Below are 11,736 nucleotides of genomic sequence, written 5' to 3' on the forward strand. Positions count from 1 at the left end.
AAGAGCCGTACATCGTAGATGGCAGAATCCCACTCAGTGGTGTTAGAGGTTGGGTGCAGGTTGTCAGTGGTAGGGCCGCAGTCTTGGTTGATATTCAGATAGGATTTGAACAGCGTTTTGCTAACAATGATGTGATCTGCTTGGATATATCAGGTATTGCTCTTATCAATGTATATATTGCCCCTCCGGCGGATTTCGATTTTATGCCATACATTGTTGTTTTAAATACCTTGTGTAATAAGTGCAACAAAGTTATACTGGTAGGCGACTTCAACTCGAGGATAATTAGCAAATATCCAGCAGACAAAAGGACAACTGAATTAGATGCAATGTTTTCTGCCAACAAATTGATAATCCTTAACGATGGATCGCCAACCTTCTCCAGGGTAAGAATGGTGGATGGGGGTGTGACAGTGCAGGAGTCTTCGCCTGACTTGTCTTTGGTGTCACCAACACTGTTGCAGTGTGTTGGCTCTTGGGAGGTGTTGGAGCAGGAGTCTGCTTCTGATCACCTCAACATCTTCTTTACAGTCTCTTGGAAAATTAATTCTTCTGCAGCCAGCAAACATTATCGAAAAATCAACTATGAAAAATTAGATCAGGCCATTGGGGATGAAAATTTCCCGCTTCTCAAAACTACCTGTTCTGACAATGAGATTGACTTGTATGTTGATCGATTGACAACCCGTCTCATCCAGTTACAGGAAGCATGTACAACTCAACGTCCCAAACCCTTACATCCTTGGTGGAACGATAAGTTGGAAAAAATGAGGACAGCTGTGGGCAATCTGCGCAGCATACTCCGTCGAAAACGTAACAGGGCTTACAAGCAAGTCATTTTGGTTCTATATAAATGTTTGAATAAGCATTACCGCTATACTCTTGACAAGGCTAGGGAAAACTCTTGGAGGATCTTTTGTAGTCCGACCCGCCCGTGGGGACCAGTGTATAACTGGGCCCGCGCAAGGCGTTCTTCTTCTGAGATCCCCGAGTTAGTTGATAGCTTAGGAAACACGTACTCTGGTAGTTTAAAATACAAACATCTCCTTGAATCTAAGTTTCCTAGGGAACCAGGTCGAATTACGGAAGATCAGAACAGGCTCTATGAAGAATTTGTGAACCACATAAGGACACCAGTGGAGTACAACGAGTATGTAACCTATGAATCGTTAAATGGTATAATTCGTAAGTTGAAAAGAAAAAAAGTGGCGGGTGTAGATGGAATTACTACAACTACTGTCAGGTTGCTCTTCTATAATCACTCGTTACTTCTTATGAGATTGTTTGATTGTTGTATTTCTCGTCGGTACTTTCCAAAGGCGTGGAAAGTGGGTAAAGTGGTGTTCATTCCAAAGCCTGGTAAGCCAAGGAATAAGGCTGATGGGTACAGACCCATAACCTTGCTTCCTATTCTGGGGAAAGTGTTTGAGAAGGTGATCAACTACCAATACTGGGAGACAATCGAACAAAAAGGCTTGATAAGTGAGTTCCAATTTGGCTTTCGCAAGGGCAAATCATGCGAGGATGCAATCCATGCTCTTTTACATAACTTGGCAGTGATGAGAAACAAGTTTGCCTTTGTTGCGATTGTTTCATTAGATGTCCAGGCAGCTTTTGACACTGTCTGGTGGCCAATGATAATGAAGGTTCTTGGAGAGCTTGGTTTTCCCCTGGTAATTATCGATCTGTTCCATAGTTATTGTCAAGATAGGGTAGTCAAAGCCGGCTTAGAGGGAGTTTTGGAGGAGCTAATGGTAATGTTAGGATGTCCTCAGGGTTCTATCTCGGGGCCAACTATTTGGTTACTTTTTTACAACCGGATACTTACTATAGCAAGGGAGTATCTCTATATACAAGCATTTGCTGATGATACAGTCTATATTGTGGGTGCGAACTCCCAGGTACAGTTGGATAGCAGAGTGAACGAGGTAATGGAAGAGATAGCGACAATGCTTGAAGAGGGCTTTGTTAAGCTGAATGCTGCCAAGACACAGATTATGGTTTTCTACAAAAAAGCAGACCCAAGTGCTGACCACTTCTTTATACACCGAGGGACGTACTTGGTAGTCTCCAAGCAGATTAAATATTTAGGTGTAATTATAGACAATGATTTGAGTTGGGAGCCCCATATCGACAACATGGTGTCAAAAGCAAAAGCAGTGTCTAATTCTCTTGAGGTTATTATGAGAAACGTCTACGGGTATTCAAATACACTGAGGCGCATAATGTATAGGGGACTGGTTGTGGCCTTCTTCAGTTATTGTGCTTCTGTTTGTCTGAAAAAAATTGCTCAGAAAGGTACCCAAAAGAAATTACTTTCGGCTCAAAGGGGTTTTGCCCTCAGGATAGCTAGGGCCTATCGCACTGCTGCTACTGAAAAAGTCTTGGTTGTCACAGGTATTCCTCCTCTATACTTGGAAGTCATTGAAAATGGTGTAACATATTTCGCTAAGAAAGGTATCCAGACTAGGAAGTATCCATTCAACTATCCAGAGTTATATAAGGTAGAGCCAAAGAAGTTTACATATGTCATGTCACCAAGGGTGAGGCTTACATATAGGGAGGTTAAGGATAGGCTGAGAAAGCATACGATTAGGCTGTGGCAGAAGGACTGGGACAAATACGACGCATTTATGAAGACAATGTTTCCTAATATCTCGGATAGGCTACAAGCACCAGACGTTGCATGCAACTATTGGTCCTCCCAAATCCTGACAGGGCATGGCGAGTTTAGGTATTATCTACACACCATTAATCGCACATTCAGTCGAGAATGCCCGTGTGGGTATCTAGAACAGAAAAATGAACACATTGTGTACGATTGTCCTGAATCCTTGTTCATCACTTCTAAGTACGATTTCATCGACCGTACAAATAGGAAGATAGCCATCAGCAAAGAGTTCGACACTTTTGCCAAGGAGCTGATCGAATGGCTAAAAAGATTCAACATGGAGTACGAAGCTCGCCGCCGCCGCATTGCTGGTAATGATGGGTAAACCCCCCTTGTAGGGTTTGCCAGAATCCTTTCTTCACTTCAGGCCACGTGTGTCGCCTGTGGTTTCTCTTGAGTTCCTTCCCTTTTCCCTCAGTGTGATGTATCATCCAGTTGTCTTGCAGGCTGGTGCCTTGGATCGTTGCGCGAAAGAACAAGCATTCTTTTTATCCTGAGGGGGAGACTGGGCAAGAGATCTCTGTAGTGGAGTCACTCTTGGTTGGTGGTCCTTGGCTAGGCACGTTGTGATAGCTGGGACTACCCTTGGTATTCAGAGGGATAGTCTTGTGCTATTCAGCATATAGTTAAGCCCAGGGAACCCAAACTTGACTGATGACCTTACGAAAGTACATCGAACAGCAAAGGTGACGAAACACCGCATAAAAGATCATAGACCGCAAATGAAGTGTTCAGCTTTATTTGTACACATCTCTGATATAAAACCGAATAGATTAAATACAAAAAAGACACACTAATCATTATAAAAAGACACTTGCGATATCGATTGCAAGTGGAAGCTCTGAAATGCATCCGAACCGGAACACCAGTGAAAAAATACTTAACGTTTTGTAACGTCTCTAATGGCGGAGTGGCTCAGCTCGAACTAATCCGACAGAGTGCACTACTTAGTCAGTGCAGCCACTCCGAGGGAACACATCTTCCCTTTAGGTGGAAGCTGCGGGCGCAACCCCTCCTAGTACATTGCCTCGCTTCCATGAACAGCGCAGACAGGAGCAGGAGATGCTGGATCATTGAAGCTTAAACGGCTCTCTGACGACTGATGGGAGGGGGAGGGCCCCTTGCCCCGCTTCCATGAACCCGCAGCTTCTCGATGTTGAATAGCTAGGTCCTTCGGAATCCATCCATCAGCCTCCATCATGCTGAATTTTAAACATCTCTGCTATTTTCACTGCACTAGCAACTTAAAATTATCTTAGATGCGAACAATTTCGAAAAAATAAATTAATAAATTCACATCTTAGTCACTAGGTGCTACATAAATTCACAAACATAAATATTTAACGAAAATAGCATACGGGTCATTCCATGCCAAATCGGCGGATTTTTGCACGAGGGGTCTTCGATTTTTTTCAAAATCAGATCATTTGTAGAGGTCATCAAACGATGACGAATGACGCAAACCGGACATTTTTTCGATTTTTTTTGACGGAGCTGTGGCGCTTCAAAGTTCTCCAAAATGGCCGAAAATGGAAAATTTCAGTTACAAATTGCTCCGGTTGTACGTGGTATAGAATTTTGAACTTTTTTTCAAATTGTAGTACTTTGAGAGGGTAATCGACGAGTGATGTCAAAATCAGTGTTGCCACTTTCAAAAACCTAAAAAAATCGATTTTAAAACTTATAATTTAAATATAACCACGATCTCGGCGAGTAAAAATTCTGAAAAAATTCTCAGTTTTAGTCCTTTTTATGTAGAATAACATATCAAAAAATTAGACTGGCATCTTTTTTCATTTTCGAGAAAAAAAAATTACAAGTTTTACAATTGCTGCAAAAGTACCATCCGAAACCTAAAAAATGAAAATTTTTGCATTTTTGAAATATTTTACCAATGTGTAGACGATAATGTGAAAAAAATCCCCCTCCCCCCAATTTGTCGACAAATTGACGAAAAATGCATTAATTTCACTCTTGAAATAAAAATTTATAGCACGAAAAATGCCAATTCGTTGACAAATGGGGGGAGGGGGATTTTTTTCATATTATCGTCTACACATTGGTAAAATATTTCAAAAATGCAAAAATTTTCATTTTTTAGGTTTCGGATGGTACTTTTGCAGCAATTGTAAAACTTGTAATTTTTTTTTCTCGAAAATGAAAAAAGATGCCAGTCTAATTTTTTGATATGTTATTCTACATAAAAAGGACTAAAACTGAGAATTTTTTCAGAATTTTTACTCGCCGAGATCGTGGTTATATTTAAATTATAAGTTTTAAAATCGATTTTTTTAGGTTTTTGAAAGTGGCAACACTGATTTTGACATCACTCGTCGATTACCCTCTCAAAGTACTACAATTTGAAAAAAAGTTCAAAATTCTATACCACGTACAACCGGAGCAATTTGCAACTGAAATTTTCCATTTTCGGCCATTTTGGAGAACTTTGAAGCGCCACAGCTCCGTCAAAAAAAATCGAAAAAATGTCCGGTTTGCGTCATTCGTCATCGTTTGATGACCTCTACAAATCATCTGATTTTGAAAAAAATCGAAGACCCCTCGTGCAAAAATCCGCCGATTTGGCATGGAATGACCCATACAAAAATTCAACAACATAACAATAAACGTAATTATGTGAGAAATTACAGCAGTCTAACACATTTTTGAAAAAAAACTCTGCTTTTACAAGATATTTCTCACTCAATCTCTCTCACCACATTTCACTCATGTCAAACTCCACTTTCAATAACAATTTAAGAAACATGGTCATCTGAATAAAATTACAACATATCAAGATAATTCATAAATGTCTAAAAAAAACAATAAGTCATAAATAAAGAATTAAAAAAAAAAAAATAAATAAATAAAATGAGATATAAATTCACTATTCCAACCTAGATTACGGCAATTACCAATCTTTTTTAAAAAAATCTCTGCTCTTTCCTGTGTTGTTCTGCCCCACTAAACTGAATTTCACGTAATGTTGGTTGATTCGGCATGTTTTACTCTGCTTATAAATAGCCAATTCTTCATTTTCACATTTAGTAGGATGTGTTATCAGGTACTTCGGAGCAGATAACGTGCAGCTAGGTTGGCTCTATTCTTTTCACCAACGCAGATAAATGCATGCAAACACAATCACGTTGAAATTTATCTGTAGCCTTGTTTTAACTGGCATTCGCTTCTTGCAGCACTAGTAGGTGTGTGATGGAACACACTCGTTTCCATTTTCCAAAATAGATTCAAAACTGCCCCACTATCCAGGCAAAATGGGTTTTCTTTTTCACAGGGCTGCTGTTGTGCCACTGTAACCTGATTTACGATCATTTCAGGTTGCCTGTTGCCCCATTCACGTGATTAACGCTATTTTTCATCTTCTCTGTTTGGTTTTATTTCGACTCAAAAAACCATTTCAAAAATCTTCTTGGGCTGTTGTTTTGCCCCTGCAACATGATTGACGATGATTTTATTTATCTCTGTTGCCCCTGTGGTCTTAACAGCATCAGTTGATTTTTTTATCTCTGTTTGGTTTTATTTTGACTCAAAAAACCATTTCAAAAATCTTCTTGGGCTGTTGTTTTGCCCCAGCAACATGATTTTATTCATCTCTGTTATCAGCAAGCTGACGTCTCCAAATAAAATTCGAAAAACATTGGAACAGGAATCCTTTTTATTTCGTCTCTGTTGTAGTAAGTGCCTCGTGAGTTAGCTTCTAATTAAACATCACACTATTGTCACGGACAGCTGGCTACTCGTTGCTATGCTCACACACAGCTGGGAAGATTTGCGCTATTCCCACTGACAGCTGACCACTCGTTGCTATGCTCCCACACAGCTGGGAAGATTCGCGCTATTCCCACTGACAGCTGGCCACTTGTTGCTATGCTCACACACAGCTGGGAAGATTGGCGCTATTCCCACTGACAGCTGGCCACTCGTTGCTATGCTCACACACAGCTGGGAACATCAAGTTAATTTCACAGACAGCTGGCCATCTCTGATATTTACGAGCTTCAAAGTTACGTGTTCTCTGATTTTATCGCGCATGTTTTGACCTTTTATCGAACCTGAATTTTAAACTTCTCTGTTTGAGCTTGAAGAGCTTTGTCAAACTTATTAATCTCTGCTCAAATTTTCCAAACCAAAGCTTGTCGAACTTGGTAAGAAAGCTCTATTTTTACGCAATTTTTCGGCACATTTTCGCGATTTTTTCGAGAATAAAAATTGTTCAGAAGTTCTAATTACATACGCGATTTTTCAGCCACTCTTTCGCGATTTTTTTCAAAATTAAAATTCACGTACCTGTGATTAAAATGTCCAGATCATTGTCTCATTCCTTGAGGTAAAAATTCGAGAAATTCTTCTGATAAAATTCAGGAAGATTCACAGCCATATTGGAGTTTGTAACTTCTCTATTTCAGGTACATAGTGCAAGCTTTTACAAACTTTCACGCTTGACCTTGAGCTTTGACACGAGCTTGTTCAACTGTGCTCGGATTTTCCAAACCAAAGCTTGTCAAACTTGGTATGAAAGCTCTATTTACGCGACTTTTCGGCACGTTTTCACGAATTTTTTCGATAGTAAAATTGTTTAGAAGGTCTAAATTACATGCACGAATTTTCGGCCACTTTTTCGCGAATTTTTTTCGATATTAAAATTCACATACCTGTGATTGTCTCGTTCACCACTTTGACACATAAAACTGCTTATCTGGTAACACACTCGTTGGTTTCGTATGTTGCTCTGAACTTTTGACCTCGAAAATCCACTTATGACAAGTCTAACTATGCTCGTTTTTTCCAAACTCAAACTTGCACAAGTGTGCACAAAAGCTCAAAATTGGCACTTTTTGATCGGAATTTTTTGCTGCAAATGGTGAGCTGTCCGAGATGTCACAATATTATCACTTTTTAGGGTATCTGAGCTACCACTAAAAAGATTGTCAGGTCGCCAGGTTGACCTTATCCAAGCTGGGTGATTTCTCACTTGAATACTTCTGTCGCCAGGTTGACAGGGTGTTCCAAAAATAATCCCACGAAGACTAAAGATGCCGCTAAAGATGATTAGAGATGATCCCACGATGATTAAAGATGATTCCACGTTTATTAAAGATGATCCCACGTTGACTATAGATGATGAATCGCCGAAGTCGCCAAGTTGACCAAATTTTGACTGGAATTCTGGGGTTTGTAAGACTCTGATGAGTAAAAACTCAGGTTGGAATACACGATTCCGTCTGTACTAGGTACAGTTTGCCTCTCGCGATGGCAGATAGAAAGTAGGCTAGAGGTCGCGTCACACGTGACTTTGCCCTATTTTGTGACACAAAAAGTGCACTGAAAAGCCCTGGGTACAGTTTTTACCACGTTGGGCGCCAAATATGTGATAGCTGGGACTACCCTTGGTATTCAGAGGGATAGTCTTGTGCTATTCAGCATATAGTTAAGCCCAGGGAACCCAAACTTGACTGATGACCTTACGAAAGTACATCGAACAGCAAAGGTGACGAAACACCGCATAAAAGATCATAGACTGCAAATGAAGTGTTCAGCTTTATTTGTACACATCTCTGATATAAAACCGAATAGATTAAATACAAAAAAGACACACTAATCATTATAAAAAGACACTTGCGATATCGATTGCAAGTGGAAGCTCTGAAATGCATCCGAACCGGAACACCAGTGAAAAAATACTTAACGTTTTGTAACGTCTCTAATGGCGGAGTGGCTCAGCTCGAACTAATCCGACAGAGTGCACTACTTAGTCAGTGCAGCCACTCTGAGGGAACACATCTTCCCTTTAGGTGGGAGCTGCGGGCGCAACCCCTCCCGGTACAACGTGACGGTCCATTTACTCCGGTTGGCAGGACTTCCCTTTCATTTCTCTTGTTATTGGTCTGGTCAGTGACCCACAGTGATGGAGCCCTTGGCTGTTCGGGGTCACGTTGGTCAAGTCTTCGTGGCAGTTAGTGGGCATTTGGGTCCACTCTCGGGTTTCGCGATGCTTTTCCAGCGTTCCTGTTCCGGCATGCTGATCTGCGACAGGGGTCATCTGTGCGGTGGGAGTAGTCACTGTCCAAGGCACAGTCCGGTGCCCTAGGGAAGCTTTACCATGTACGAAGTCTCTTGTTGTTTTTATATATGCTTATGCCTTATGCTTTATGTGATATGTACTTAACGATATGTGATCTGCTGCTTAACTGTTCCAGGTAGAACCACACTCCGCTGCAAACCTGCTGTCTGGAGGCAAGACACCGTTCGTCGGTAGCCACCGAGTTTGGCCCGCTGCTGGGTGCCTCTACCACGGGGCAGAATTGAATAAACAAATAATAATAAATGCAAATTCTCGGCACCTTCTCCCGGGGCCGTGGATCCCTTGTGTGAGTTGTCCCGTGTTCGGAATTCTAGAGCAAGTGGGATCAAGCAGGTGTTTTTATTTCGGACCCCCTGCTGATCATTGTTCATCAGTTTATTTGTTACCTGCCGAACCCATTATTTAGTCACGTATTGATCTTATCAGGGTCATAAAATAACCCTTATTTCACTCCATTGTTCTCCCGATCTTTCCAACACCTGCAGGTTAAGGGATTTACGACATTTACTACCTGCTTGGTTAAGGGGTTGGTAGAGGGAGAAGCAGGTGGGATTTTCCCCCTCTACAAACGTCGTTAACCTCCTGAATCAATTTCGAATTTGGGTTCAGTGCGATTAGAACTTTCATTGGGGTAACATCTCAATTAACTATTTTCTTCTCGCACATTTGGGCATTCAGCATTTATTGCTATACATATTCAATATATTTAATCAACTATCTATTGTTTATAATTATTGCTATTAATTATAGCGATTAATTTATTTCATGGTCCTATTCGAGCCGGATATACTGGCACAACGCAAGTATTAAATAAAATTAATTCATACTTGCATAAGGTTATTAATTTGGATAAATTGGTCACACTGCAATGGTGTTAGGTGTTTGAAAGTTTATTAGAGGGCGTTCCTGTTCTCATCAAACTTATTTTGCACACAGGTTGTGCACTTATCAGTCTATTTACGTTTGTAGTGTGATTAACTTGTGAAATACAGTCCTTTAATAAAAGTTTAATTAATTATGGATAGCGATTTAAATAGTGGTGATTTAAATAAAGCAAGTTTGGATGAAGATGATTTGTTGAAATCTCCTCGTGATGAAGTGACATCTCCTTCCTTCCAATCACCAAGGGATCAATCGCCGAATAAAGTGCATTCAAAGGTCCGATCTCCGAGTGATATTACTGAAGAAAGTGTTCACTCAATTCCTTTGGACAAGGTATCGAAAAAGATAGCAAGATGCCTAAGTGAGTTAGATTATTTATATGAGGATTTATTATCAGAGGGCGAGGTAGCGGACACCTTTGATGTTAATGAGGCCGAAGCTGTTATAAAAGCACAGTTGGAATCAATCAAGGCCATCAAGGTTAAATATACTCACGTACATCAGAAGCTACGCTCGTACCTAGATCCTGATAACACCACAGCTTTAGATGAAGCTAATGATAATCGTTTAGTTTTTCTATCCTCATATCGGAAATTCCAGTTTCATTTATTGAGGTTACTCAAGCCTGAAGGAAGTTCAAACCGGTCAGATGTGGAAAAATCCAATTCAGGCTCTAGTTATTTGCATCTTAAATTCCCTAAATTTGACTTGAATAATTTTGATGGAACTGCTGATGAGTGGTTAGATTGGTCTCGGATGTACCTGTCAACAGTGCATAATAAAAACGATATTTCTACACTGGACAAGCACAGGCTTCTACGTTCAAAGCTTACTGGCGAGGCGCAAATACTCATAAAGGCATTTCCCATTGATGAAGGTTCATATAAAGAAGTTTGGGACCTCTTAAATATTACGTACGGAGAGCCAGTGAAGAGTATCACTAAATATTTAAAGGCGCTTGATAATGTGAAGCCAGTTTCCGAGGACGATCCTACTGGCTCATTAAGAAGCCTAATAACGAACTTCCGCGCTAACCATACAGCCATTGACCTCACGTTGAAGGAGCATCCTGAAATTGATGGATTATCGCTCATATTCTCCTACTTGTTCCTTAAAAAAGCTGATCAGGACACCAAAGTGGACTGGCAACGTGAGGTGGCTCGGAAAAAGGAGTATGCTTCCTTTAATGCTTTTTTGGACTACATGAACGAGCGTTGCGGTGCGTTGGAGAGGGGAGCCGATGAACAGGTACCTACAAAGGGAACCAAAAGAGGCCACCAACCACACCCTTCTGGTGTTAAAAAATCGCTTGTAGTTCCGGAGAAAAAAGCGAAAATGAATCGAAAATGTGGCTTTTGTTCCGAGGAGCATGAAAATCATACATGCAAAACCTTCCTAGATATGAACGCGGAAGATCGGCTGCAGTTAGTTAAGAAGAAGGTGCTTTGTTTCCGTTGTTTGCGTCCATTTCAAAAGGGACACAACAAGAAATGCAAATTTTACTGCAAAACCTGCAAGAAAGGGCATAACCCATTATTACACAACTCGTTTGTTAAAAAAGATGACGATTCTACGAATCAAGGTAAGATTTCGTTTCCCTTTCCTTCTACCTCTCCCCAGGTCAATTCTACACCAATGGACGTATCTAATTCTATTTCGGATTTATCTGTTGATAGGTTGAAAGATCGAGCTGATAATGGTATCGGAGATGCGGACGTTGGTGAAAATATTTCTGTGGATGCGGTTAATGTACAGATAAACGTTACGGAGCAGTCTAGTCCAAGTGTGATTGATTTTGTTAAAGATACAAATATTACTTTTTCCTCTGTTGATAATAATAAATATTCTTACACGTTATCTGCGTTATCTCGTATTGATGGATGGGTTTGTACCTTATCAAACACGGAGGTGTATGAATTATTAGCCACAGCTGTTATTGAGATAAATGGTATTCATGTACGTGCGTTATTAGACTCTTGCAGTCAGTTCAATATCATTACTGCTGAAATGGCAAATAGGTTAAATTTGAAACGAGAAAGAAATCGTAATTTGGTTGGAGGGGTAGGAAATTCTACCACCACTTCAC

General features: G+C 40.4%; 1 protein-coding gene across 1 annotated transcript; it reads left to right on the top strand.

Moving 5' to 3' along the window:
- The first annotated feature begins 9,747 nt into the window (after nucleotides 1–9,747).
- LOC135843336 (uncharacterized) lies at nucleotides 9,748–11,507 on the top strand. The gene is made up of 2 exons (XM_065361183.1): nucleotides 9,748–11,232; nucleotides 11,327–11,507. Exons 1-2 carry the CDS (start codon nucleotides 9,786–9,788, stop codon nucleotides 11,329–11,331), a joined length of 1,452 nt encoding a protein of 483 aa, XP_065217255.1. The 5' UTR covers nucleotides 9,748–9,785; the 3' UTR covers nucleotides 11,332–11,507.
- The last annotated feature ends 229 nt before the right edge of the window (nucleotides 11,508–11,736 follow it).

This window comes from Planococcus citri, chromosome 1 (assembly GCF_950023065.1).
Source record: "Planococcus citri chromosome 1, ihPlaCitr1.1, whole genome shotgun sequence".
In the NCBI taxonomy this organism is placed as follows: Eukaryota; Metazoa; Arthropoda; class Insecta; order Hemiptera; family Pseudococcidae; genus Planococcus; species Planococcus citri.